Here is a 24082-nt window from a genome sequence, read left to right on the forward strand (position 1 = left end):
CACTCACTGTGCTCCAGGCACTCGGCCTCTGTGCGGTTTCCCCAATCTTCTGCCTCAGAGCCTTTGTCCTTTCACTGCCCCCTCTGCCTGGGATAGTCTTCCTGATGTAGACATTGTCCATTCTTTCACTCAAATATCACTCTCTCAATGAGGCCTTGCCTGACCTCTCCCCACTCCCTATCTCCTCCCCCATTTTTCTCCAGACCACATATTCTACCTCTATATTTATTAGTCCATGGCCTTCTCCCTCTAAAATATAAGCTTCATGAGAATAGCTTAGGGACTTAATTTTGTTCCTTGCTATATTCTCACAATTGGCAAATGAGAGTGCTCTGAAAGTTTTCAATGAACGAACGAATGGATGGATGGATGGATGGGTCCCCTCTCACAGTAGAAGCCGAAGTCCTTACTCGAGGTCGCTACCTCGAGGCTGCCTCACTGACTGCCTCTCTTGCCATTACCCCTGCTCACCCTCTCCTGCCACTCTGGCTTCTTTCCCACCCCCTGAATGCTCCGTGCATGCTCCTGCATCAGGGTCTTTACATCTGTGGCTCTGCCTGCCTGGAAACTCTTCCCCTAGGTAGGTAGCCCTCAGTGCTCAGACTTTACCTTGGTGAGCAGCTTTCTCTGACCACCACCACTGTCCTCTGCACCCTTTCCCTCCCTCACTCTGCTTTTTTTTTTTTAACCTGTAGCAGGTGCCACCCACCATCTGCTCTATATTCCTTTGTGTGTTCCTCCCCCAGTAGAACTTAAGCAAACGTAAGCATCACACAGCAGAGACTTTGCTGTTTTGCTCAGTTCATTGACATGATCCCCAGCACCTAAAAACAGAGCCTGGCATATAGTAGGTACCCAGTAAATATTTGATGAATGAAAGAATTTTCCATAGAGAAAGTCTGGAAGAATATACACTAGTATTTTAACAGTTAGCTGTCTCTGGGTATCATAAATATGGATGATTTCATTCTTTTTGCATTTTATGATTTTCCTTATAATGGTGTATTTGTGTGGTATCAGGTGTTGTAAAAAAGACTGTATATATTTGTGATTTTTTTTTCTCCCTCCCAGATAGGTGCGTGCTGCTATGTAGAATGTTCAGCTTTAACCCAGAAGGGATTGAAGACTGTTTTTGATGAGGCTATCATAGCCATTTTAACTCCAAAGAAACACACAGTAAAAAAAAGAATAGGATCAAGATGTATAAACTGTTGTTTAATTACGTGAGAAACGTCTTCAGTGGCCAAGTAAACTGTCCATTTCTCTCAGAAAGCATATGAAATGCTAAAGCTATACCCAGACCTCTTAAAAATAATGAAGCAGTTTAAAACTTGAAAGGAAAAAAAACAAAACAAAACCCTGTCCTCAGAATTCTATAAAGTTGATTAAGAATGTTTCTTAAAGGTCCAAGAAGCAACAAACAGCATCTGAAGCCACAATCTATTATAAATACTTTATTTCAACTAGAAGGTACAATCTCTCAGGGGTTTCATAGTTTAAAAAGCTACAATCACATCATGTTGTAACTACATAAAAAACAGTGCTGTTAAGTGGAACTGCCTGGCTTAGACCATATACATGTCTGCACAGTCTTTATGGAATCGGCACAAAGAAATATCTTCTCCCTTTGCTCCAATTAATTGTTCTTGTATGTAAGTTTCTTTCTATTCCAGTATATCCAGAGTGGTGAAGTAACAAGGCCAGCCACGTAGCCAAAGGTTGCTCCAAGCGTGCAGGAGATGGGCCATTCCTGAGGAGAGAATGTATGAGATCAAAAAGAACAAATGTTTTATTATTACTTGAGCACAAGTGTAACCTAAATATTTCTATATTAAAGCTTAATGTGCTTTCTTAAAGAATGCCAAAAGTGTAATAAGGTCATATCTGCATTTATCATGAACACTAAAAATGTACACATTTTAGTTAATGTGCATTCAACTGTAACAAAGGTTTCTGGCAATTGTAGATTTAGTTTGATGCTCCCCAAACTGCATGAGATACATGCTGAAATTACAAATTAAAACTTTGGGTCAGACTTTGCCATAATCCTGGACTCAATTTAGCTCTCTGAACTAGTTGGTAGTTTTGTTTTTCTAATTTCCACATTGGCTTGTATATCAAATGAAACGAAAAGGGTGTATGCTGACCAAACCACAAGAAACTTTAAATTGTGTTAAAGAGAAAAGACCTAGAATTCAAGCATGTTACATGGAATTTATAACAAAGCAACTGCTTTCATAATAAAACTGATTTCACCTTTCAGATATAGATATTGGAACCACAGTAGAAGTTACAGAACTACAGCTTATGTACACACCTAGAGTATAAGTTAAATGACTTACTGGCTTCCAAATACCCATTTTCTCCAGCCATATTACATTTCACAATATTACATCAAGCCAGAAGTAAATAACGTTGACTTATTTCATCCTTGAGCAGTGCATGGTACTCCCTAGGTTTTGAAAGGTCCTGCTTTAAAAAAATTTTCTCATGTTTATCTATGAAGCTTATTTGGTATACTGGAGCCATTTCTAATCTTTCTCTAGGGAAACAGGCTGTATAACTGTGGTAGAGGTGAACCATCTTAATGACTAGTTCTGTTACCTAATTAAGCTTTCTTGTTTGGTCTGCTGTTGACCTACCTTATTCCAAATGCCATGCAACAGACAATAGTGTTAGACAAAGTTTCAGTCAGTGTGAACAAACTAATGCAGTTCAGAGAAGCATAATCTAATCCATAAAAATTTTCCTAGCCTTTCCTACATTTAAAAATGCTGTTGCCTAAATTATGATTTCTTTATGTCTTTGGTGAGCTTCTGTTAACTTCCATGACTTGAGCTTATAGCTATGTCTATTGCACAGATTGGGTAATGGAACACTAAACTTTGATACTTGAAAATGACAGCCTTAAATGCTCATAGCAGTCACAAATCTAGGATGTACTGTCTTGTATGTGAGCTTTGTAGAGATTTTTAAAAAAATATAAGCATCATCTTCCCCATTGCCGTGCGGAGAGTCTACTGGATAACTGGTCAGGAGCTTTCTCTCCTGAACTGGACAGTGGATGTCTTCTTTCTCCCAAGAAGTGGTGGTTCGCATTAAGTACCATGGCCTTATGTATGCTCAAATGGAATCTGATGTAACTTTCTCATTTAATTTTGGTCTGCTATTTTTAGATAGAATTGAAAAGAACTGTATAACTCAATTAGTGTATTAGCTAAGTTGTCCAACACATGGTATAAAGGAATTAAGACAGTATAAAGTATTATACATTTATTTCCAACTTGCCTTTGGGGATTTGATGGGAATTTTTTTTTTCTTCCTAAAATTCACATCTCTGAAACTCTTCACACTTGGTTTCCTAGCCAATAAAGTTAAAATCTAGAATTTGTCCTGCCCTAAGAGAAATGGACTAGGACTCTGGTGTCACCTCTGTTTCTTAACTGGGCCTCATTTTCCTCATCTGGGAGGTAGAGGAGATGATCTCTAATCTCTCCCATTTATCAACTCTTAGGATTTTCTTCTTTCTTACAATAATCATTGTTGGACATTACCTTTTTGGCTTCATGTTCTTAAGATGGTAAAAATCCTGTATATAGATGATTAGAACTCTAAGCAAAGATGATTGTATCATCTGAACCTGAGGTGCCTTAGGTACTCTATTGACCTTGATGGGGTTTGGAGTTTCCCATTGCTTATTAAGAGCCTTTTCGTTGCTTTGGTTCTTTAGTATTTCTTTTTTGCAAAATCCTTCCTGCTAGTTTAACTAAAACCAAAGATTTTTTTTTTTTTCTGTTCATAAACAGATTGTAGAAAAGCTGCCTTATTTTCAGAAGCATGTCTTCATTTAAGACTTAGGTTTCCATTGAAATGCAGGCTAATCACTGGAACAACTAGTTCAAAGTAATGAAATATCTGGAAAATAAAATACTTCAAAAATATCTTACTGACATGAGTTTTGCTAGTGAATGAAAACACACTGCTTCAAATACGGTCATGTACGAATGAACTTAAACTTATAGTTAATATTTTTTTGCACATAGGTAATCAGTTCTGAAGTTCTTAAAAATAATTTTAGGGGCTTCCTGAAATCTTATTTAATATTTTGCTTATATCCTTATTCTATCTCTAAAGGTACATTTTAGGTTAGCCTATGTTGAATTATCACATTTCCAATAAGTAGAGCCTGCACTAATGGTTTTTATTGTGAATTATCTTAGTTACTTTAGGCATTGCTTCCATTTGGTTTTAATTATTAATTTTAAGTACCAAATTAAATACTGGTTTGTTGGTTGTTGCTTTTTAAGTGATTGTTGCTTTAATAGTGTCCCATCTTAACACATGGGGTTACAAATAAAATAATATGCATAGTTTACTATCTATGTAAAGCACTGACCTTCTTACCTTAGTAGTTTTTATTTAACACTCTATGTAAACATTTGGGATAATATTCTTTCCTCTGTTTCTCACGTGGTGGATCTACGCATCATCGGCCAACTGTGAGCATCTGCACTTTGGTAAAGAGCACATTGTCAAAGTGTAGGGAGAATCGTAATCCCTCATGAATTCCGCCAAATTCCAATTTGGGTTTCTAAATTCTATTTTAATCACTTTGTAATTACAGTGTGGCTTTTTGTTTCCAAACACATATATACACATTTACACACACATTCTTTAAACAGCTGCTATACTTCACCTCCAGTGGAATGCCAAAAATGAAGTAAATATTAGTTAGAAAGTTTTGCCTTAAGAGGGGTTAAGGCTTGGAACACCTGCTATTCAACATGTCAAGGAATCCATGCCATCAGCAAATTAAAATGTTGGACTGGCTTTGGAGACTGTTTGCTAGTGATGGACCAGGCTTTCCTGCTTGATTTTTTCTGAAATAAGTAGTCCTTAACTGTAACATAGTCATTTTTTAAAAGAGAATTTCTTTATATAAGGGCAACTTTCCTTAATAGGGAATGGCAAAAGGAGCTGTTGAAGGGAGCTGGGGAAGGTTGCCAATGAACAACCTTTCCTCAAGCAATTTCCTGCTAACCTTAATATTGCTTTAAAAACATTAAAACTATCCTATGGCAACAATTCATTTTGACTTGTCAAACAATCTTAGCTTAATCACATATTTTCATAATTAGATCTTGAAGTTTTCCATTTAAAACTATTGTCTCACATACGGAGATGTTTCTATTTAACGTTCCTCATGCCACAAATAGAATTTTAAAAACACACATGGTATCATCTATTGAAGAGACAATTCAACTGCGTTGCTATAAACATTTCTCCAAATCATGATAAACTGAGATGGCTCTATATAATTGTTTTGTTTAAGGAAAATAGAAAACTCAAAGACATTCATGTAAAGGAAGTCACAAGTGATTACCACCAAACGACCATCTTCTTTTTATCCAGTTCTTTATAAATTTAAATTTTTTTTAAATCACTAAATAAAAGAAAAATTCCTCTTGCATAACGAGATAATATGGACAAAAGATAATGCAACAAAAGATAATGCAACTGGGTAAAATTATTACAGTTACTGTCAAAAAGAAAAACTTTTAAAAAATGAGTAGCTGCATCATGTGAAGAAAGTATCTTGCTTAGAGTACTAATATTATCCTTTCTCTAAATCAAATGATTCCTTATATGTTTCAGCACTTAAAAAAAGGTCAGTGTTCTCTTAAAATAATCAGCATTAACAAAGGCCTGATACATAGGCTCTTGGTACATGGTACTACCAATAGTTATTTTTCTCTTAGAAATAAAACAATTTCACCCTAATAAGCTTTAAAAAAACACCTTAAATAATACAGATATAACTTTTTTCTGTTAAAAATCAATATTATTGCTGGTTGAAAGACATTTCAAAATTATATAAGTTTATTTCTTCCTGAAGACCACACTGCTTTCTTCTGATCAGGTGTTACTATAAAACTCTGCTTACCTTTTAGGAAAGGAAAATGTACCAATATAAAGAGTTTGATATATTTCAAAGCATGTTGTAAGTAGTACAGAATAGTGATTAAGAACACTGATTTTTGGGACTTCCCTGGTGGTGCAGGGGTTAAGAATCTGCCTGCCAATGCAGAATGCAGGAGACAAGGGTTCAAGCCCTGGTCTGGGAAGATCCCACATGCCGCAGAGCAACTAAGCCCAAGTGCCCCAGCTACTGAGCCTGTGCTCTAGAGCCCGTGAGGCACAACTACTGAGCCTGTGTGCCCCAACTACTGAAGCCCGCATGCCCTAGAGCCTGTGCTCTGCAACGAGAAGCCACTGCAATGAGAAGCCTGCGCACCACAACGAAGAGTAGCCCCCGCTCACCTCAACTAGAGAAAGCCCCGGAGAGGCAACGAAGACCCAACGCAGCCAAAAATAAATAAATTTTAAAAAAACACTCATTTTTGTATTAGACTGGATTTGAGTCTCAGCTCTGCCATTTGTTAAATATCTGACCCTGGGAAATTAATCTGGATGGAATCTAGGATACAACATGACGCAAAGGAACTTATTTACAAAACAGAAATGGTCTCACAGACAAAGAAAACAAACTTACGGTTACCAAAGGGGAAAGGGGGAAAGAGATAAATTAGGAGTTTGGGATTAACAACATATACACACTACCATATATAAAACAGACAACAGGGATCTACTGTATAGCACAGGGAACTATATTTAGTATCTTATAATAACCTATAATGGAAAAGAAAAAGAGAATATATATATATTCTGAATCACTTTGCTGAACACCTGAAACTAACACAACATTGTAAATCAACTTTACTTCAATTAAAAAAAAAACTTTAGATCAATGGAACGGGAAGAAAGCCCAGAGATAAACCCATGCACATATGGTCACCTTATCTTTGATAAAGGAGGCATGAATATACAGTGGAGAAAAGACAGCCTCTTCAATAAGTGGTGCTGGGAAAACTGGACAACTACATGTAAAAGAATGAAATTAGAACACTCCCTAACACCGTATACCAGAATAAACTCAAAATGGATTAAAGACCTAAATGTAAGGCCAGACACTATAAAACTCTTAGAAGGAAACATAGGCAGAACACTCTATGACATAAATCACAGCGAGATCCTTTTTGACCCACCTCCTAGAAAAATGGAAATAAAAACAAAAATAAATGGGACCTAATGAAACTTAAAAGCTTTTGCACAGCAAAGGAAACCATAAACAAGACGAAAAGCCAACCCTCAGAATGGGAGAAAATATTTGCAAACAAAGCAATGGACAAAGGATTAATCTCCAAAATATACATGCAGCTCAATATCAAAAAAACAAACTACCCGATCCAAAACTGGGCAGAAGACCTAAACAAACATTTCTCCAAAGATACACAGATTGCAAACAAACATATGAAAGGATGCTCAACATCACCAATCATTAGAGAAATGCAAATCAAAACTACAATGATGTTATCACCTCACACTGGTCAGAATGGCCATCATCAAAAAATGTACAAAAAATAAATGCTGGAGAGGGTGTGGAGAAAAGGGAACCCTCTTGCAGTATTGGTGGGAATATAAATTGATAAGAGCCACTATGGAGAACAGTATGGAGGTTCCTTAAAAAACTAAAAATAGAACTACCATATGACCCAGCAATCCCACTACTGGGCATAAACCCTGAGAAAACCATAATTCAAAAAGAGTCACACCCTCAGATCCAGCAAATACTGGATTTCATTGTTAATTTCTTCTTTGCTAGTTATTCGAAAAGCAAGTGTATCATATGATTGAACTTATAAATGGAGAGATGACCCACAGTCATTATCCCAGACAGCATTCCAAATCTGCAGAAACCAACACTGACCCAGACAAAGAAATTATTGAAGGCATTGGGTTAAACATACAGATCTGTGTGCCATTTCTTTATGAAGATACCACATTTTGGATTTCTCTTTTTGTGAAATCTAGAGATTGTGTTGCAATTTCAAGAAGAGGGTGGGACTGTATGAGACAATGACACTCTTTTAACAGATACATTTTTGGTGTTATTCTTTTTTAAAAACTTTTCCTGTTTAAGCAGTAAATGGTTAGAATTGTTTAAAAAAAAAAAAAGAGTCATGTACCACAATGTTCATTGCAGCACTATTTACAATAGCCAGGACATGGAAGCAACCTAAGTGTCCATCGACAGATGAATGGATAAAGAAAATGTGGCACATTTATACAATGGAATATTACTCAGCTAAAGAAAAGAAACAAAATTGAGTTATTTGTAGTGAGGTAGATGGACCTAGAGTCTGTCATACAGAGTGAAGTAAGAAAGAGAAAAACAAATACCGTATGCTAACACATATATATAGAATCTTAAAAAAAAGGTTCTGATGAACCTAGGGGCAGGACAGGAATAAAGACACAGACGTAGAGAATGGACTTGAGGACACGGAGGGGGAAGGGTAAAAGCTGGGACGAAGTGAGAGCATTGACATATATACACTACCAAATGTAAAATAGCTAGTGGGAAGCAGCCGCATCACACAGCGAGATCAGCTCGGTGCTTTGTGACCAACCTAGAAGGGTGGGATAGGGAAGGTGGGAAGGAGACGCAAGAGGGAGGGGATATGGGGATATATGTATACATGTAGCTGATTCACTTTGTTATACAGCAGAAATTAACCATTGTAAAGCAATTATACTCCAATAAAGATGTTAAAAAAAAAGTTTACCAAAATGTGACCCTGGACAAGTCACCTAACCTTTCTGTGCCTTGGTTTCTCATCTACAAAATAAGGATCACTGTAAAACTCACCTCATAGGGTTATTGTAATGATCAAATGAGACAATGTGATGTGTGATACTTATAACCATACCTATAACAGTATCTGGCACATAGTACAGGTGACCAATTAATGTGAGTTATAATTGATAATAATCTTTTAGTTCATATTTTTAATAGGCACATATGAAATAAGTTGTCATTACAATCAAGAATACCATCATTCCTCAAATATACCATCTCTAAAGCTATTTTTAAAATCCTGCCCAAATTTTAAGTACTTTAAAAGTCTTTTTTAAAAATTACATCTAAAAATTACATCTAGGGGCTTCCCTGGTGGCGCAGTGGTTGAGAGTCCGCCTGCCGATGCAGGGGACACGGGTTCGTGCCCCGATCCCGGAAGATCCCACATGCCGCGGAGCGGCTGGGCCCGCGAGCCATGGCCGCGGAGCCTGTGTGTCCGGAGCCTGTGCTCCGCAACGGGAGAGGCCACAGCAGTGAGAGGCCCGCGTACAGCAAAATAAATAAATAAATAAATAAATAAAAATTACATCTAGGGGCTTTCCTGGTGGCGCAGTGGTTGAGAGTCCGCCTGCCGATGCAGGGGATGCGGGTTCGTGCCCCGGTCCGGGAAGATCCCACATGCCGTGGAGCGGCTGGGCCCGTGAGCCATGGCCGCTGAGCCTGCGCGTCCGGAGCCTGTGCTCCGCAGCGGGAGAGGCCACAACAGTGAGAGGCCCGCATATCGCAAAAAAAAAAAAAAAAAAAAAAAAAAAAAATTACATCTACATATATATGGATCATGTTTAACGAGAAGGAAGCATGAATTCCATTACATGGTAGTTGGATGTGTATATACACACATCCATATAATTTCAAGGGTTCACAGACTTGAAGCCCATATATGGACTCCTGGTTAAGAATCCCTACACTTGGAACTATATTCAACATCTTGTAATAAACCATAATGGAAAAGAATATGATACATATATATAACTGAATCACTTTGCTGTACACCAGAAACTAACACAACATTGTGAATCAACTATACTACAATTAAAAAAAAAAAGAATCCCTGTACTCTTCATCACTCTACCCTAATAAGTATTTTTATTAACTGTTCTAGTTGGCCAAAGAAATACAATGACCTTTCACTTTTTGGTTTCAGAATTTTAAGGATCAATTTCAATGATGTAGACGGCATTTGTGTGAATTGAGAGTAAACAGTTTAAATACATTTTAATTATAATATGCACAATATATCAAGTGCAAATAGATTACATTTTTACTCCATAAAACAGCTAGTTTGGTATATCACTGACTATGGCAGTTTATAAGCTGCTGCAGGTTTCATCAGCTATTTGGGATTGGATAATGGTGACATTTTTTGAAATTAGTTTAAAATATTCAACAAAAAGTTTAAAAAGCTAATTATATAAAAACATTAGGCTACTTTTAAAAATACCTTATATTTTACTTGGGAGCTTTACTTTGCTTTTCTAGGAAATGGCATGGGACAGTGGAGTGAGAATGATCTGAGATGCAGGGCCAGGTAGGCCACTTACTGGCCACATGACCTTTGCCAGGTCACTTAACACCTGAGCCTCAGTTTCCCAACTGCAAAACAGGGATAATAATACCTCTTGTACTTAAAACTGGGGCTCTTGTATTAAATGAAGTAATGCTTAAAAATCTGTCATGAAAGCTATGAAGTACCATGCATCAGTATCATTCTGTATATTACATATTTTAACTTGAAAAATTAAACTTACATGATCACTAATGGAAGTACTTCTTAGGTATTCTAATAGGTAATAATTAGAGCCTGCAGTTTAGAACAAATAAAATATTGATAGTTTATGAGCAATGTTATATTGTGCTGTAGGAACTATTCCCTTGCCCTTGTAATATAAGCATCTTTAGTACCTGCTTTTCTTCACATGAAATGTCTGGGGAGCATAAAGCTTACAAGAGAAAACTCTCAAGAGCTATACAGCGTATGGCATTATATTAACCATATGTAGCCTTACCACTGAAATAGACGGGTGATTCTTGCTCCTAGCTGTCGTTTTTCTTAACTTTTAAGAAGTATAAGTACAGAAACTGATTTTAAACCAACCACTGGTAGGCATTTCTATCATTTTTAAGAGTCTCCATTTGAATGGCTCTGTGTATTCAAAACTATTTATTGAGAGCCCCTACTATAAACCAAGCAGTTAAGGGGCAAACTAAGATTATTTAATTTTTTAGATAAATTTTAATAACACAAACTTTAAAAAATATGTTGCAAAATAATTTTTGGAGAGGTATGTACTATGATAGATATCATGGGAAAACTGACCTATCCGCAGATCAAAAAACCCAGAAACACTTAGAACAACTCACAACCATTAGGATTACTGGCTCTTTCAGATAAAAAAAGGGAGATAAAACCCAGGCAGTTCTAAATTTCACACAAACTACTTTTTAATATGTTTTGTTTATCATGCTTACCACAAATTTACATTTGCATGACTGATAGAATTCATTTTTAAAAACTTACTTTCAAAATTCTACTGGTTTTAAATGATTATTTATATTTCCCTCTGAATTTGGTTTTAAGTGATGTGTTTTTCCAGATGTCCTTAAAGCAAATGCTATTGTCTGATGCAGGAATACATGTACAGATGAATCTACTCATCTGGATACATTTCTCTAGTTGTAACTCTTCCCTGTGCCATGTATACCATACCACTATCCTGTGACTAAGAACACAGATTTAGGAAGAGCTATTTGTGGAGAGGTCCACAGTCTCCAGGCTGGAACTTCTTGTCAAAGTGACGATAAATGGTCCTTGGCAGGACCATGCAAATGAGTTGCCTTAGCCAGCACTCTTCTCCCTCACATGAAAGTCCTGCTAGCAGATCATTTTCAACCTCACTGCCCAACAGTGAACCCACCTTTTAAATCCAAAACCATTTTCTATCAGTTAAGTATTATAGTTTTTTTTCCATGCTCGAAATATGTAACTCACGTTTCATATAAATTAATATTTTATTTTGGTCTGTCTAAAATACTGTATAACACCTTTAGTTACAGAAACACCAATTAACCTAAAAATATGCACCCTTCAATAATTAAATCCATAATCTTAGCTTTATCCCTCACTCTGTCATTATTTGCAGTGATTCATTTAATTATCCTTATGATCTCCAGCTTTAATTTATGAAAGTATTATCTGTGGCATCTGTGACTTATAAAAATGAATATATATGTTTCACAGATATTAATTTTTTAACCTGATGAAACCAGAGAAAACAAAAAAGAGTTTTTAAATATAACAATGCCTCTCATTTATCTGGTATCTGATGGGAATAAGTACAAATATTTTTAAACAACTTAAAATTGTTTTAAAGACAATCTCAATCCATTTTGCTTTTTAATTTTGTAAGAAATAAGTATGCTCAGAAGAGATTTGATTCTCTGGGTCAATTCCATTTTGAAGACAGTAGCATGGAAGTCCAGAGTTTAAAGATATTTGTTGGTTTTCTAGGTACAAAAGCTTCACATCTTAGCTTCAAATACTCTCCTACAAATACATTAAATTTTATGGTCTAAAATACAAACACTACCAGAGTGGTCACGGCACTTAAATGAAATTCTCACGTGAAGAAAGAAACGCAATATAATAACTACTCAACCTTTCCCCCCAAAATTCTAAGCTATGGCCATTTTTTAAAAAGAAAAGCTATGTTTCAGAGTCTCCAGGGATAAAGAGAATCATGGTGTCCTGGGGCGCTGGATCCTGAGTCTTCCTCTAATCAGCCAAGAAATGTTGAACAAGATGTGTACCCCTCTCCTCACACTTTGCTTTCTTTTGTGTAGAAGTGGGACTGAACCCTACCTTGTACTAGGGTTAACCAGGATTAAGTTGCCTGTGTGACAGTGCCAAGCCCATGCCTGGTACATACACAGACAGATACGATGTTTTCTTTCTATTGCCATCCAAAATGTCAGACAGAATTGAAAATTACATGAAATGCAATTACCCTAAATACCTAAATACCAGGGAAACAAAGATGGTTTAACAATCCACCCTACCAATTTAAGGATTATTGGGCAGAATGAATACGATAAACTGAGACAGTTAACAGGCTCTAACACTTGGAGAACTCAAATAATGGAATTTGCAGGGGGTTTTGGTAATGCTAAAAAAAAATAGTCATTAACCTACTCCTTTTATAGGTCATAAATGCCTATAACATTAATTAAGCAGTAACTATGTGTCAGGTTCTGAACTAAGTACTTTAGAAGGATTATATTATTTAATCCTCACTAGTAAGTGGCAGAGCCAGGATTTGAACTCAGTAATCTGATGCCAGAGCTCTTAATCATCCTGTTATCTGTCTACCTATTAATAAAACATGTGGGTTTAAAAACTTCATGGTAAATTTCCTTTGCTCAGAATAACCAACAACAATTCCTAACCTCCCGTTAATTTTTTTAATAACATGAAATACTAGCCAACTTTTGATAATTAAGACATTTTCCAGATGAAAAGCTCATAACCATCTATTCTTCAAAATATTTAGAGCATATTAAATCACAATATGAATGTAAATTATCATTACCAAACAATTAAATTCCAGTCCTGGTAATATTTAAGTATCTGCTATAACTTACACAGAATATGTATTTTGTACACAGTAAGAACTCAACAAATATTTACTGATTAGCTATTTTTACAGCAGATAATGCATCAAATTATAATGTACAAAGATCTTCCATGGTCAAAATATTCATTTTGTCAGTAACTACAGCTATAAGCTTTCTCTGGGGCTGAAGAAGGCTGTCTGGGTTATGGACAATTCAAACGTTTATAATGTAATAACTAAGGCAAGGAAGAGAAGCAAGATGACTTTCAATTATTTTTAAAGAAAACAATAAAGATGACCAACAACATAGTGGGCAGCCACCGACCACATTCTCTTTCACCAAATTCTCTTGCTGCCTCCTAGAAAGGGAAGGCTTCCTCCAACTATAAAGATGCCTGGTATCTTTCATCATTTGTCATTACTTAAAATTATTTAAAATTCCTATTAGTAAGTGAAAAACATTTTTCATTGAGGTTATATATTTTCAGTGGGCCTTTCTAGTCATTTAATGATGAAACAATTTTAAAAATATAAATATTCTTGAAATTGCTCAGTACAGAACTCACATCATTATAATCTTATGTTTGGCCTCTGGAAATTTTACACAAAGTCAGATTTGAATTCAAAGTAGAAAAAATGGAACTAAACATGCAAAAGTTTTTGTGAGGTGGATGGTGTGTATGTGTTTTTAAAGAAAGTATAACTGCTTAACCAGATACCCTTGTTTCTCTGACTGAAACATCAGTAAAACCAGATCCCAATCCAGAAAAGCTTGCTTTACCACAAACATATCAAACCTTTATTGGGCTATAAGGAATAGAGAACTAACCTCTCTTCCTAATACTATAATATTACAGTTTAGATAATGAAGTATATATAGTAGTTATCGTCTCGTGAAATTTTACTCTAGAAAAATCTCCATTCTGAGGTGACGCCATGATCTTTCATTTGGTTTATTGTTTCTCTGGCAGATTCTGTCAGCACCATGAGCCACACGGAGTACTTATTCTGGAGTGAGGTTTATGAAGAAAAAAACCAAAACAGAACAAAAAACTTGTTCACTGAAAATAAAAAGTGAACAAAAAAGATGCCTCATCATTTCTCTAGTTTATCAGTAAATCATTGCTAAAAGGGAAAGGGGCAGGTGATTATTATATGAATAAAAGATGATTAATTATACATCAATTCTATTATTTCACCAACAGTATCTATCATAATTTTAAAAGATGATAGTGAATAAGTGGGTCATTAACTTGGAATACTTTAAAAACAACTCAACAGTAAAAATTATTAAACAACCAGTAATATTCCAGTCGAATGAAACATTCTTAATGAAGACGAACATTTGTTACATATTAAATTAGCTAGTTAGAAAATCCTTTTGAAAGTCAATAATTCAAATAGAAACTTTATATTAATTTTAAAAGTCTGATACTATTAATTTGGATCCGGCTCACCTCTTATTGTAAACAAGAACTGAGGTAGAAAAATGAGAGTCAGTAGCTAAAAGCCCAAACAATCAAAAATAGATAACTGAATTGTAAATAATCAAAAAATATATTTTCTACGGAAACCTAAACCCAGATTGTACAAAGGGCATCTACTCCCCATAATTCAACATCTATTTCTGCATAGTCTTATAAAGAGAAGATTTATACAAGTGTAATATATCAAACTTTTACACTCCAAAATATTCCATCTATATGCAAACTAACATGTTAATTACATAGTACCTTACCAACTCATAAGCTGAGGGCCAATGGTGCTTTATATATCGATACTTTGTATTTAGATTTAATTGCATACATCTGAAAATAAGGAATTAAAATACAATTTCCTGTATATACTTTTCAATGATTTTGATTGTCCTCCAATTTAGAAATCACTGACACTACTGAATGAAATTAAGTTCCATAAGATTGTAACTTGAGTACAAATGAATCCCCATTTCCCAGTGGTCACTGAGATGGCCAAGAAAATACAAAGGAAACCTTTATTAATATTATAACCTTGGGAAGGGTATCAGTGACACCACACACCCCAAACCTCCAGGGATTTCCATAACATATAGTAGAGAAGGGCAAACCTACCAGACTTACTGAATGTAAAAGAACAACTCATTTGTCTAGGAGACACAACATCTAATAGAAAGCACAAAGAATGGACTTAAAAAGTAGGCAGTTAAGTGCAAGACATATAATTCAGATCCCTCAAGGGCCTTTGGAAAGTGACATACATATCAGAGATTTAACCCAGCCACTTATTACCTAGGAATTTACACTAAAGAGAAAACTGGAGGGACTTCCCTGGTGGCACAGCAGATAAGACTCCGCACTCCCAATGCAGGGGGCCTGGGTTCGATCCCTGGTCAGGGAACTAGGTCCCACATGCATGCCGCAACTAAGATTTTGCATGCCACAACTAAGGAGCTGGCGAGCCGCAACTAAGACCTGGTGCAACCAAATAAATTAATTAATTATTTTTTTTTAAAAACCTGGACAAATCTGCAAAGATATATGCTTTATGATAATCACAATAATTCGTAATAAACTAGTAATAGTGAAAACTATAATCTAAATGTCCATTCATAAGAAATTGGTATATGATTTTACCCAAATAATGGAGTATTATAATACATATATGCAAATTTTCACTGACATGGAATGAGCTCCATAATATGCTGTTGAAGGGAAAAAAAAGATTAAAAATAATATGTGTATTATGAATAGTTACACACATCAAGAGAGAGCTGCAAAGATTACCACCCAAACACAAATGGGAGTTGTCTCTGGGTGGCTGGATATTTGATAATTTTTACTTACTTTTTATAATTATTAGTATTGCTTAAATTTTCTAAATAAATGTAAACTGTCTTTGTGATCAGAGAAAAATTCTCTTCATGTTGGAAAAAGAAAATATATTTATTTTTTAATACCACAATTGATTTGGGAGAAATCATCTTAATAATTGGAAAAATCCATTAAGATATAGATTCAAAGATGTTTATCATAGCACTGTTTATAATAGTAAAAATAGTACTAATGATCAATAGTGAATTTGTTAAATAAATTTTGGAATAACTATATAAAGGTTTACTATGAAGCCATTAAAAATTACAACAAAGATGTATCCATCACTATCTCAGTGACCTTGGAATATTACATGTCCTCTAGGTATCAGATTCCTCATCTGTAAAATGGGGATAAAAAGAACATGTATAGTGTTCCCCCTAGCTTATTAGCTATATCCTATTGTCATAGAAAACAAAAAACCTGATGCTTATGAGCTTCCTCTAATATCACAAGCCCCTATTTCAAAACCTACTTTGCTATATGCTTTAAGAAAAAAAAATCTCAAAATCAAGGTTCAATTTGGCTATCAATCAAGCTAAGAAAATATGAATCTAAGACTACAAAGGCAATGTATATCAAAGTTAAAAATAGGGAATTCCTGAAACTTCTAGGCTATTAAACTCCTATACATATTCTCAAACTAAGCTTGTTTATTCACCTATACATGTAGAAAAAAATAGTGTTAGAAGATAGAAACAGGCTGATCTGGATACCTGTGGCACTGAGACAGGCCCTAATAAATCACCCAGATTACAGTGACAGAGGGAATTGGCATCCCTACTTAACTGAACGATAAAACAATTTAAATATACATACTCGTTAGCTTCATCAGTTTTACCATCACTGTACAAACATCTACTTTGTTGCTTTAAAGAGTTGAAACCAACCTGCCATGGTCTTCCCCAATCGAGTGGAATAGGAAAGGCTCCAAGCCATGTTCCTACAAAACTGGAAACTGTAGTGATCTGGAGACTATTCTCCCAAATGGATGTAACCCTATAAAACACAAATATATAAATTATTGGTGGTATATATCTTAGCTGCTGGGGAATCAAACAAACAGCATAAATTAACACTATACATATATATATGTTGTTCATTTAAAATAAGCATCTGATATTGACACAAATATTTGCCATGAATCATTAACAATTAATTGGTAAGAAGATACAAGTGTTTTTCAGCTGGAAAGGTAATATATGTACATAGTGAAAATCAAACAATACAAAAGAGTGTCTGCAATGAAAGCTAAGTCCTCCTCTCACCCTTATCATCAACTCTGATTCCTTTTCCCGGAAACAACTGCTATCACCAGCTTATTACATATCCTTCCAGAAATATTTTATACATATACAAATAAAGACACAATTTTGTTTAGAATGATATATGCACATCTGCATATATACACACATATATGTATATATCCTTCAAAACAAAACTCAAATGCACCATTTTATAAACCCAGTTTTGCTGTGTGTTTTCCCTTGTTAACAGTTTTACTAGTATTCCATTGTCCAAAGGAAGCATCATTTATTCAACTAGTCCCTTATGGCACATTTCATTAAAGCAAATCAACTCTATTTGGTGGGGAAGGAATAGAGAAAGAAAACAAAATATTATAAAAGATCCAGTGATTCTGCCTACCATTCTAATTTATTAAGTGCACATCTTAAGAGTGTGAAGGTAGAAAGACATAATTCTGCCAGTCTCTTAATAAGTTTTGGTTCCAGCCTGCCCCTCATAGTGTGATCACTTAACCATGTGGAATAAGAGTCTAGTTACAGTCGAGTAAGACCCCACCACCATGCAGTAACTGGAGTCCAAATATTCAACTGTTTCAAAAGCAGTGTTTAGTTATTATGAAGTTTATGAAAAGCAGTTTCTTCCAGCTAGTGTGGAAAAAGGGGAAAACATTTGTTTTGTTAGATGACTGCTTTCATTAGAAATAGGCTAATTACTACACACAAAATGTACACTGAATTAAAGTAATCCTGAATGACAAGTCAGTGCATAAACCAATGCCCCATCACCTGTCCATCTCATTACTACCCCTCCCCCACTACACAAGTTAAAAGCTTTAGCCTGTTTCTATTGAAAACTGGGGCTGGAAGAAGATTGGAGGCAATCACCATACATCCCAATTTGCATTATTTGCTGGGCTTTATTGTTCTTTTTTATTTTGTGATACACTTAAAAATGCACGTCAGGGGCTTCCCTGGTGGCGCAGTGGTTGAGAGTTCGCCTGCCGATGCAGGGGACACGGGTTCGTGCCCCGGTCCGGGAAGATCCCACATGCCGCGGAGCGGCTGGGCCCGTGAGCCATGGCCACTGAGCCTGCGCGTCCGCAGCCTGTGCTCCGCAACGGGAGAGGCCGCAAAAGTGAGAGGCCCGCGTACCGCAAAAAAAAAAAAAAAAATCCTGTGAAACCTGCACTCGGATGTCTCACCACAAAAGAGGCTGAACAAGAAACTATAGTTGTTCCAATAAACATTTTTAGATGGTGAGCCCCAATTCTACATTATAAGATGTACAGAAGCAATTTGATCTGTAGCAATTTTATCACAGTGATAAATTATCCCCGAGGAGGGGTTTTCAAAGTTTTCTTTTGGTAACAGAAACCTTTTTTCAAGCAAAAAGCTAAGTGGAATTCTACCATACAAAAAAAAAAAAAAAAAGCAGAGCTGATCTTGCTAACGTGGAAGGAGAGGCCTATAGTTCTGCCTGCTTGGGTCTCCCTCAAGTGCATGCCACCCTTCCCTGGCCCCAATCCCCAGCTGCAGTGGGCCCTTACAGCATCACTGAGAACCATACAGTGCTGAGAGACACTCAAGGAACAATCAGCAAGCTGTCATGAATAGAAAAGTACCTCATTAATTTTTTTTTAATTTCAAACATCACTAGAATATAAAATTAAAACGTACCCATTTCTACTGAAAACTCTTAGCCACGCTTTGAAGTTTGGTCCTAACAAACATAAACAAGGTACAGTAGTAAAAGTGGACAAAGTAACTGCGAGTAAAAATGTTTCCAATGCCAACCTAGGAAAAAAACACTGTATTAATTTTCTTCAAAGTGTTAAAGGTGCATGTACACACACATGCATAATCTTTTTTACTTAAACAGATTTAGTATAAAACTATTTTCTTACACTTAGAAAGGTAACATGAGTCTTACCAAAACGATGACTATAAAAAATGTTACTACCAAAATGCAAGCTATAAAAAACAATCTAGCAAATATTTGGCTTTGATGATAGAGTTCAGAAGTGTTAAATACCATACGATACTGAGACTGTCCATTGCAAGAAAACCCATTTCTAGATCATTAACTTTTTCCTCAATAGTCTCTGGAACTTTCTCTGCAATCCATGGTTCAAATTTAGCTTATATCGGAACCACTTGGAGAACTAGGTAAATTTGTTTCTGACTAAGGCCTGAGAATTTGCATTTCAATAAAATGCTGATGTTGTTGGTTTTAGAACCACACTTGGAGAACCACTGCTCCAGACATTCATTCTACTCTAAAATGGATTACAGAGAAATTATCATTTCCCATTACAAAGGTCTTGTCCTTCCCACTCTAGAAAATAATTACCTGTTAATCTATTATGTGTATATATAACCAGGTATATATATATATATGTAAAACTATACATATAGCTGTGTGTGTGTGTGTGTATGTATGTATTGCATCACTCATTTCAACATGATCATTTATCCCTGCTAAACTGAACTTTCCCAAACTATAATGGAACATTATATAAGACATATTAATGAATTTGGCTTTCACTAATTCAAAATTGTTCAGTTTTGAAAAGGTGTTGAGTTAAATTTTACCTTTAAACTATAAACATTAGCTTCTATGTAATTAAATACAAGAATCTATTGACTTTTCTTAAGAAAACAAACTCTTTTCAAGCACTTCAGAATCACATTTACTATTTATAACTAATTTATACATATCATTATAGTCAGTTTCCTTAGAGGTTCTAAGGGCCACACACCTATTGGTATATGACAGTTTCTCATCTACCACCCCCTTTAAGCAATTGCGTGACAAAAGGCTACGTAATAGAAGCATTTAATGAATTAAGTTATTCCATTGTCTTTTAAAAAAAATAACACTGCCAAGGGCAATGATGTCAGTATCCTTCTGTGATCCACTGATTAAACACACCATGTTTTTTCTCTAATCACCAATAGAATTAGCACTTGGTTTAATAAACAACTGTTTTAAAATATAGTTGGCTTAAGGTAAAAAATTTCAGACTTACTCTATTAGTGGTGCTCCATATAGAACAAAAATTACATGAAAGGAGAAACAAGACATAAGGAAGTAGATACAGCATTTCAAAAATCTGGTTACCTAAAAAAGAAATGAATAACTTAAAGAATCAAGAGAATGACTAAAGGACAGCAAATGCTTTGATGTTATCTACAAATACAACTTAGTCCTACAATGTGTGACACAGCTGAATATTCTTTGGATCTGCTCCTGAAGTCAGATCACGTGTTCTTTGCACAGCATCGTAAAAAAGCCACAAGACAAAAATCGATCCCCATGTTCCACTCACCTAAACAACAGTAGAATCAGAAAATGTTTTTGTTTCTATGCTAAGTATTGAACTATGTTGTTAATCAGTATTTATGAAATATTTACCAATAAGTGTGCTAGGATACAAAAAAAACACAAACACAGTCCTTCTTCTGTGATGATACATGAAATATTTATAGAAAATAATGATTATAATAATTTTTTTCATTTTAAAACAAAATTCCTAGGAAAATTGGACAAAAAAAAGCACAATATTAAATAATTCCCCAAATCATATTCATGTTACTATATGATCCACATAAAAAAAGACCTGCATGTCTGCAAATCAGTGTGTGGGACCTACTTGACTTCGAGCTCAAGAAGATCTAATAATAGAACACACAATGAGCGTTTTAAATCATAGGGCAGTAAATGTGTTTTAAATTACCTGATAAAGAACATACACATAGTACTGAATAATGTTAAGTGAGGACTTTATTAATTTAAATAATAGTCAAGTGTTACACTGTAGTTAATATTCCAGAAAATAGATTCCAATGTCTGAAAACTTCAACTGCTATTTAGTCAAGGAAGGCCAAGCTTGAAACAAGAGCTTATTTTGTAATTTATGAAAAACCCATTGTGTCTTTCAGAAATGCAAAAGATGAATGAAAATAAACTGAAATGTCTTATAAAATAAGATTTAAAGGTATGATTGCTACATTTATATTTATATATATTGCTACACTGAAGATATATTTATCTTCAATGATGGCATGAATCATGACTATATAGGTTCACAATGCTATGATATCCAATTAATACATGGCAAGGATCTATCAAACATTGTGGATAGTCTTCCAGCAAGCAATAGGCTACTGACTAGAAAAAAAAAATCAGCTTCTTTATTCACTGTAAATAACCCAATAAGTACTTGACTAATACTTTATTCATCCAGTAAAACAAACATTACTTACATCTAAAAATCAGTTGTCAAGAAATACGCCTTACCTTGTATGATAATGAACTTCTTTTAGAAGATGCATTTGGTTTCACTACTAAATACAATACTAAATTGACGGCAGTTACAGAAACAGAACAGATGCACAACCATGTCAAGTGTGTTTCCAGTACTGAGAAGTTCTCCAAGAAGAATGATGGAATGAAGATGCTTAGGATAATTGAAAATATGCATAATAGATGGACATACAGTAGTCTCTTGATGTCAGTATCTTTCATGGTGTTTTCTTGAGTGGCTATCTAATGAAAAACAAATTAAGAAAAGAGCGTAGGCAATAATGACTTTTTCCATTGTCCTAAATGCTCCAACGTCTAAAAGCAAGCCATGAACCAAAGTCAATTTTCTATGGGCAATAATGTCTTAGTGTTAGAATATAGGAAGATGCATATGTGTAAAAACTAATAGACTAATATAGTATAAACAGCTCTCAGAGCCTGAAAAAGGACAAATTTACTAATTTCTTAAATATTTGTGCCTAGTTTCTATAAAACAGTCATGTGCTAGGGCTAATTAAGCGATTCGTTTTTTTTTTCTTTTTGCCAAAATCAGAGGTGAAAACAAACAGCATGTGTTAATGATTTGCCCTGTTGGAAATATAAGCTATGCTTTCTAGAAACCCCATAATACAATTTGGCTGAACTGTTGGCATTTTTATCATTATGGACCCTTGTCTAACATCACAGTAGTTCACATTTTCTAACAAATGCCAAGTAACACCAGGTACACACTGGAATGGTGGCCAGTGTTACCAAGAAGCTTCAGAGAACATTATGCTAAATTAAGGAGTCCCACTGCTGCAAAAATACCAAAATGACAATGTCAGTTACAGATGCCAGATTCCAACCAAAAGCAGAGCATGAATGGAAGGTGGAAAAATATTTACGTTCTCTCTCACTCTCTCTCTCTCTCTATATATATATATAAAACACGTTATTTTATATATGTATGTATTTACAAATTACCTAACAGATAGCTTATACATAGTATTGACTAATGTTAAGTAAGGACTTTATTAAAGTAGTAGTCCACATGTTACACTGTGGTTAATATTCCAGAAAAAATATATATATATGTGTGTGTGTCTATTTTATAGACACACACAGGGCGCCCACTGGGGCAAAGGGGCGAATCCACGCCTTATACTAACACTCTCGTTTAATTCACACTGTACTTTTACAAGGCAAACACTTTACTGATAAGGAAACAGGCTAAAACAGATTAGGAAACACTCCAAGGTCCCAAGCTCCCAAGTGCTAAAGCCATTTCAAAACCTAGCCTCTTTGATACAAAGATACGCACTAGGGGTTCGAGAAAAGAATGCATGGCAAGAAAGGAGAAAGGAAATGTTTCTCACAGATCCTAGCCTCAGCTGAGGGGCTGGGAAGGGAATCCAGAATATATTCTTTCAATAGACACACCTTCAGATATTTTTCTGGGCCACCCTCAGAATCGCAACTGACAGCAGCAGATCTGGACCTAAGACAGTGAGTGGTACCCAAAGTCGGACGCTTGCTGAATGAATGAATGAATGAATGAACGAACGAACAAAGAGTTGGTCCAGTGTTGCTCCTCCTGAGAAACCAGCCCTGTGTTAGGCCCTGGCGAGCCCAGGAGGACTCTAGTCAGGTGCCTCCTCGGGTGGCCAGGGCCCCGGCCTCCACGGCCTGACCTGGCCCGAGTCCTCAAGCCTTGCAGCGGGAGAGAAGGCTCTTCTGAGCGGCTCCTAGAGGAGCCTTCGCGGAAATCGGGGGACCTTAACCTGCAGCTCCATCCCAAACTGGGTCACTCCGAACTCTGCGCAAGCCTCAGCCGACGGGAATGTGGGAAACGAGGGACGAATTGAGAAGCATAATCAAAGAGCACAAGCGTGGAGACCGAGAGGAAAGAGGGGACAGACACAGAAAGTCGGATCCGAAAGAGGCCAGTCCATCAGGGCAGCCCCTGGGTCACGCAGGAAGGGCGGTGCTGGAGGGGCCGGCAGGCGCGGATCGGCAGGCGCGGAACGGCCAGGGACAAATATTCCCGGCCAGTTGGGCAGCTGGCGGAAGTGGCTTGCAGCGCCGGGAGGCTTACCTAACTCTCCCGCCCGCGGAAGAGAACGGAGGGTTACTACCTCCCACCATCAGGTTTGACTCGGACCCTGTGCCTCGCGCAGGCGCAGGCCTGTGGGGAGGAGAACCAAGGCCTCACAGCCAATCGCAGAAGTGGAGAGGCGGGCCAAGAAGGCAGCCCCGCCTCCCCACTCGCGTTTATTCCTCCCGCGGCTTTCCAGGTGTTGGATAGGCGGGGCGGAGGGCGGAAGGGC

At 36.3% G+C, this 24082-nt stretch overlaps 2 protein-coding genes across 4 annotated transcripts in view; one reads left to right on the forward strand and one right to left on the reverse strand.

Annotated features, from left to right (window-relative positions):
* The window catches only part of RHOQ (ras homolog family member Q), a 40832-nt gene extending 36454 nt beyond the window's left edge, over nt 1-4378 (forward strand). Inside the window, exon 5 of the mRNA XM_060117328.1 lies at nt 1072-4378. Coding sequence (XP_059973311.1) covers nt 1072-1227 — 156 coding nt within the window. The 3' untranslated portion in view covers nt 1228-4378. The remainder of the gene's footprint in view (nt 1-1071) is intronic.
* PIGF (phosphatidylinositol glycan anchor biosynthesis class F) lies at nt 1440-24065 on the reverse strand. Of its 3 annotated transcripts, none has more exons than XM_060117326.1 (6): nt 23851-24059; nt 21768-22016; nt 20497-20588; nt 19145-19261; nt 17111-17219; nt 1440-1750 (listed from the first exon to the last, which is right to left on the reverse strand). In XM_060117326.1, the coding sequence occupies exons 2-6, from the start codon at nt 21993-21995 to the stop codon at nt 1637-1639; spliced, it is 660 nt and encodes a 219-aa protein (XP_059973309.1). In that variant the 5' UTR covers nt 21996-22016; nt 23851-24059; the 3' UTR covers nt 1440-1636. The 3 variants fall into 3 exon arrangements, with proteins under 3 accessions (XP_059973309.1, XP_059973310.1, XP_059973308.1); XM_060117327.1 differs by lacking the exon at nt 1440-1750 and adding an exon at nt 4368-4507 and having other exon boundaries at nt 23851-24061; XM_060117325.1 differs by lacking the exon at nt 1440-1750 and adding an exon at nt 14929-15821 and having other exon boundaries at nt 23851-24065.
* Between the last annotated feature and the right edge of the window lie 17 nt (nt 24066-24082).

The sequence above is a fragment of the Mesoplodon densirostris genome, chromosome 14, assembly GCF_025265405.1.
Source record: "Mesoplodon densirostris isolate mMesDen1 chromosome 14, mMesDen1 primary haplotype, whole genome shotgun sequence".
Taxonomy (NCBI): Eukaryota; Metazoa; Chordata; class Mammalia; order Artiodactyla; family Ziphiidae; genus Mesoplodon; species Mesoplodon densirostris.

What these genes read in the sequence shown, in the direction of transcription:
- PIGF (XM_060117325.1), bottom strand. Translation starts at nt 21,995, where the DNA reads ATGAAAGATACTGACATCAAGAGACTACTGTATGTCCATCTATTATGC. An exon ending in TATGGAGCACCACTAATAGA is followed by an intron (nt 19,262 to 20,496) that starts GTAAGTCTGAAA and finishes TTTTTTTCCTAG; the next exon opens with GTTGGCATTGGAAACATTTT. An exon ending in AGAGTTTTCAGTAGAAATGG is followed by an intron (nt 17,220 to 19,144) that starts GTACGTTTTAAT and finishes TGTGTTTTATAG; the next exon opens with GGTTACATCCATTTGGGAGA.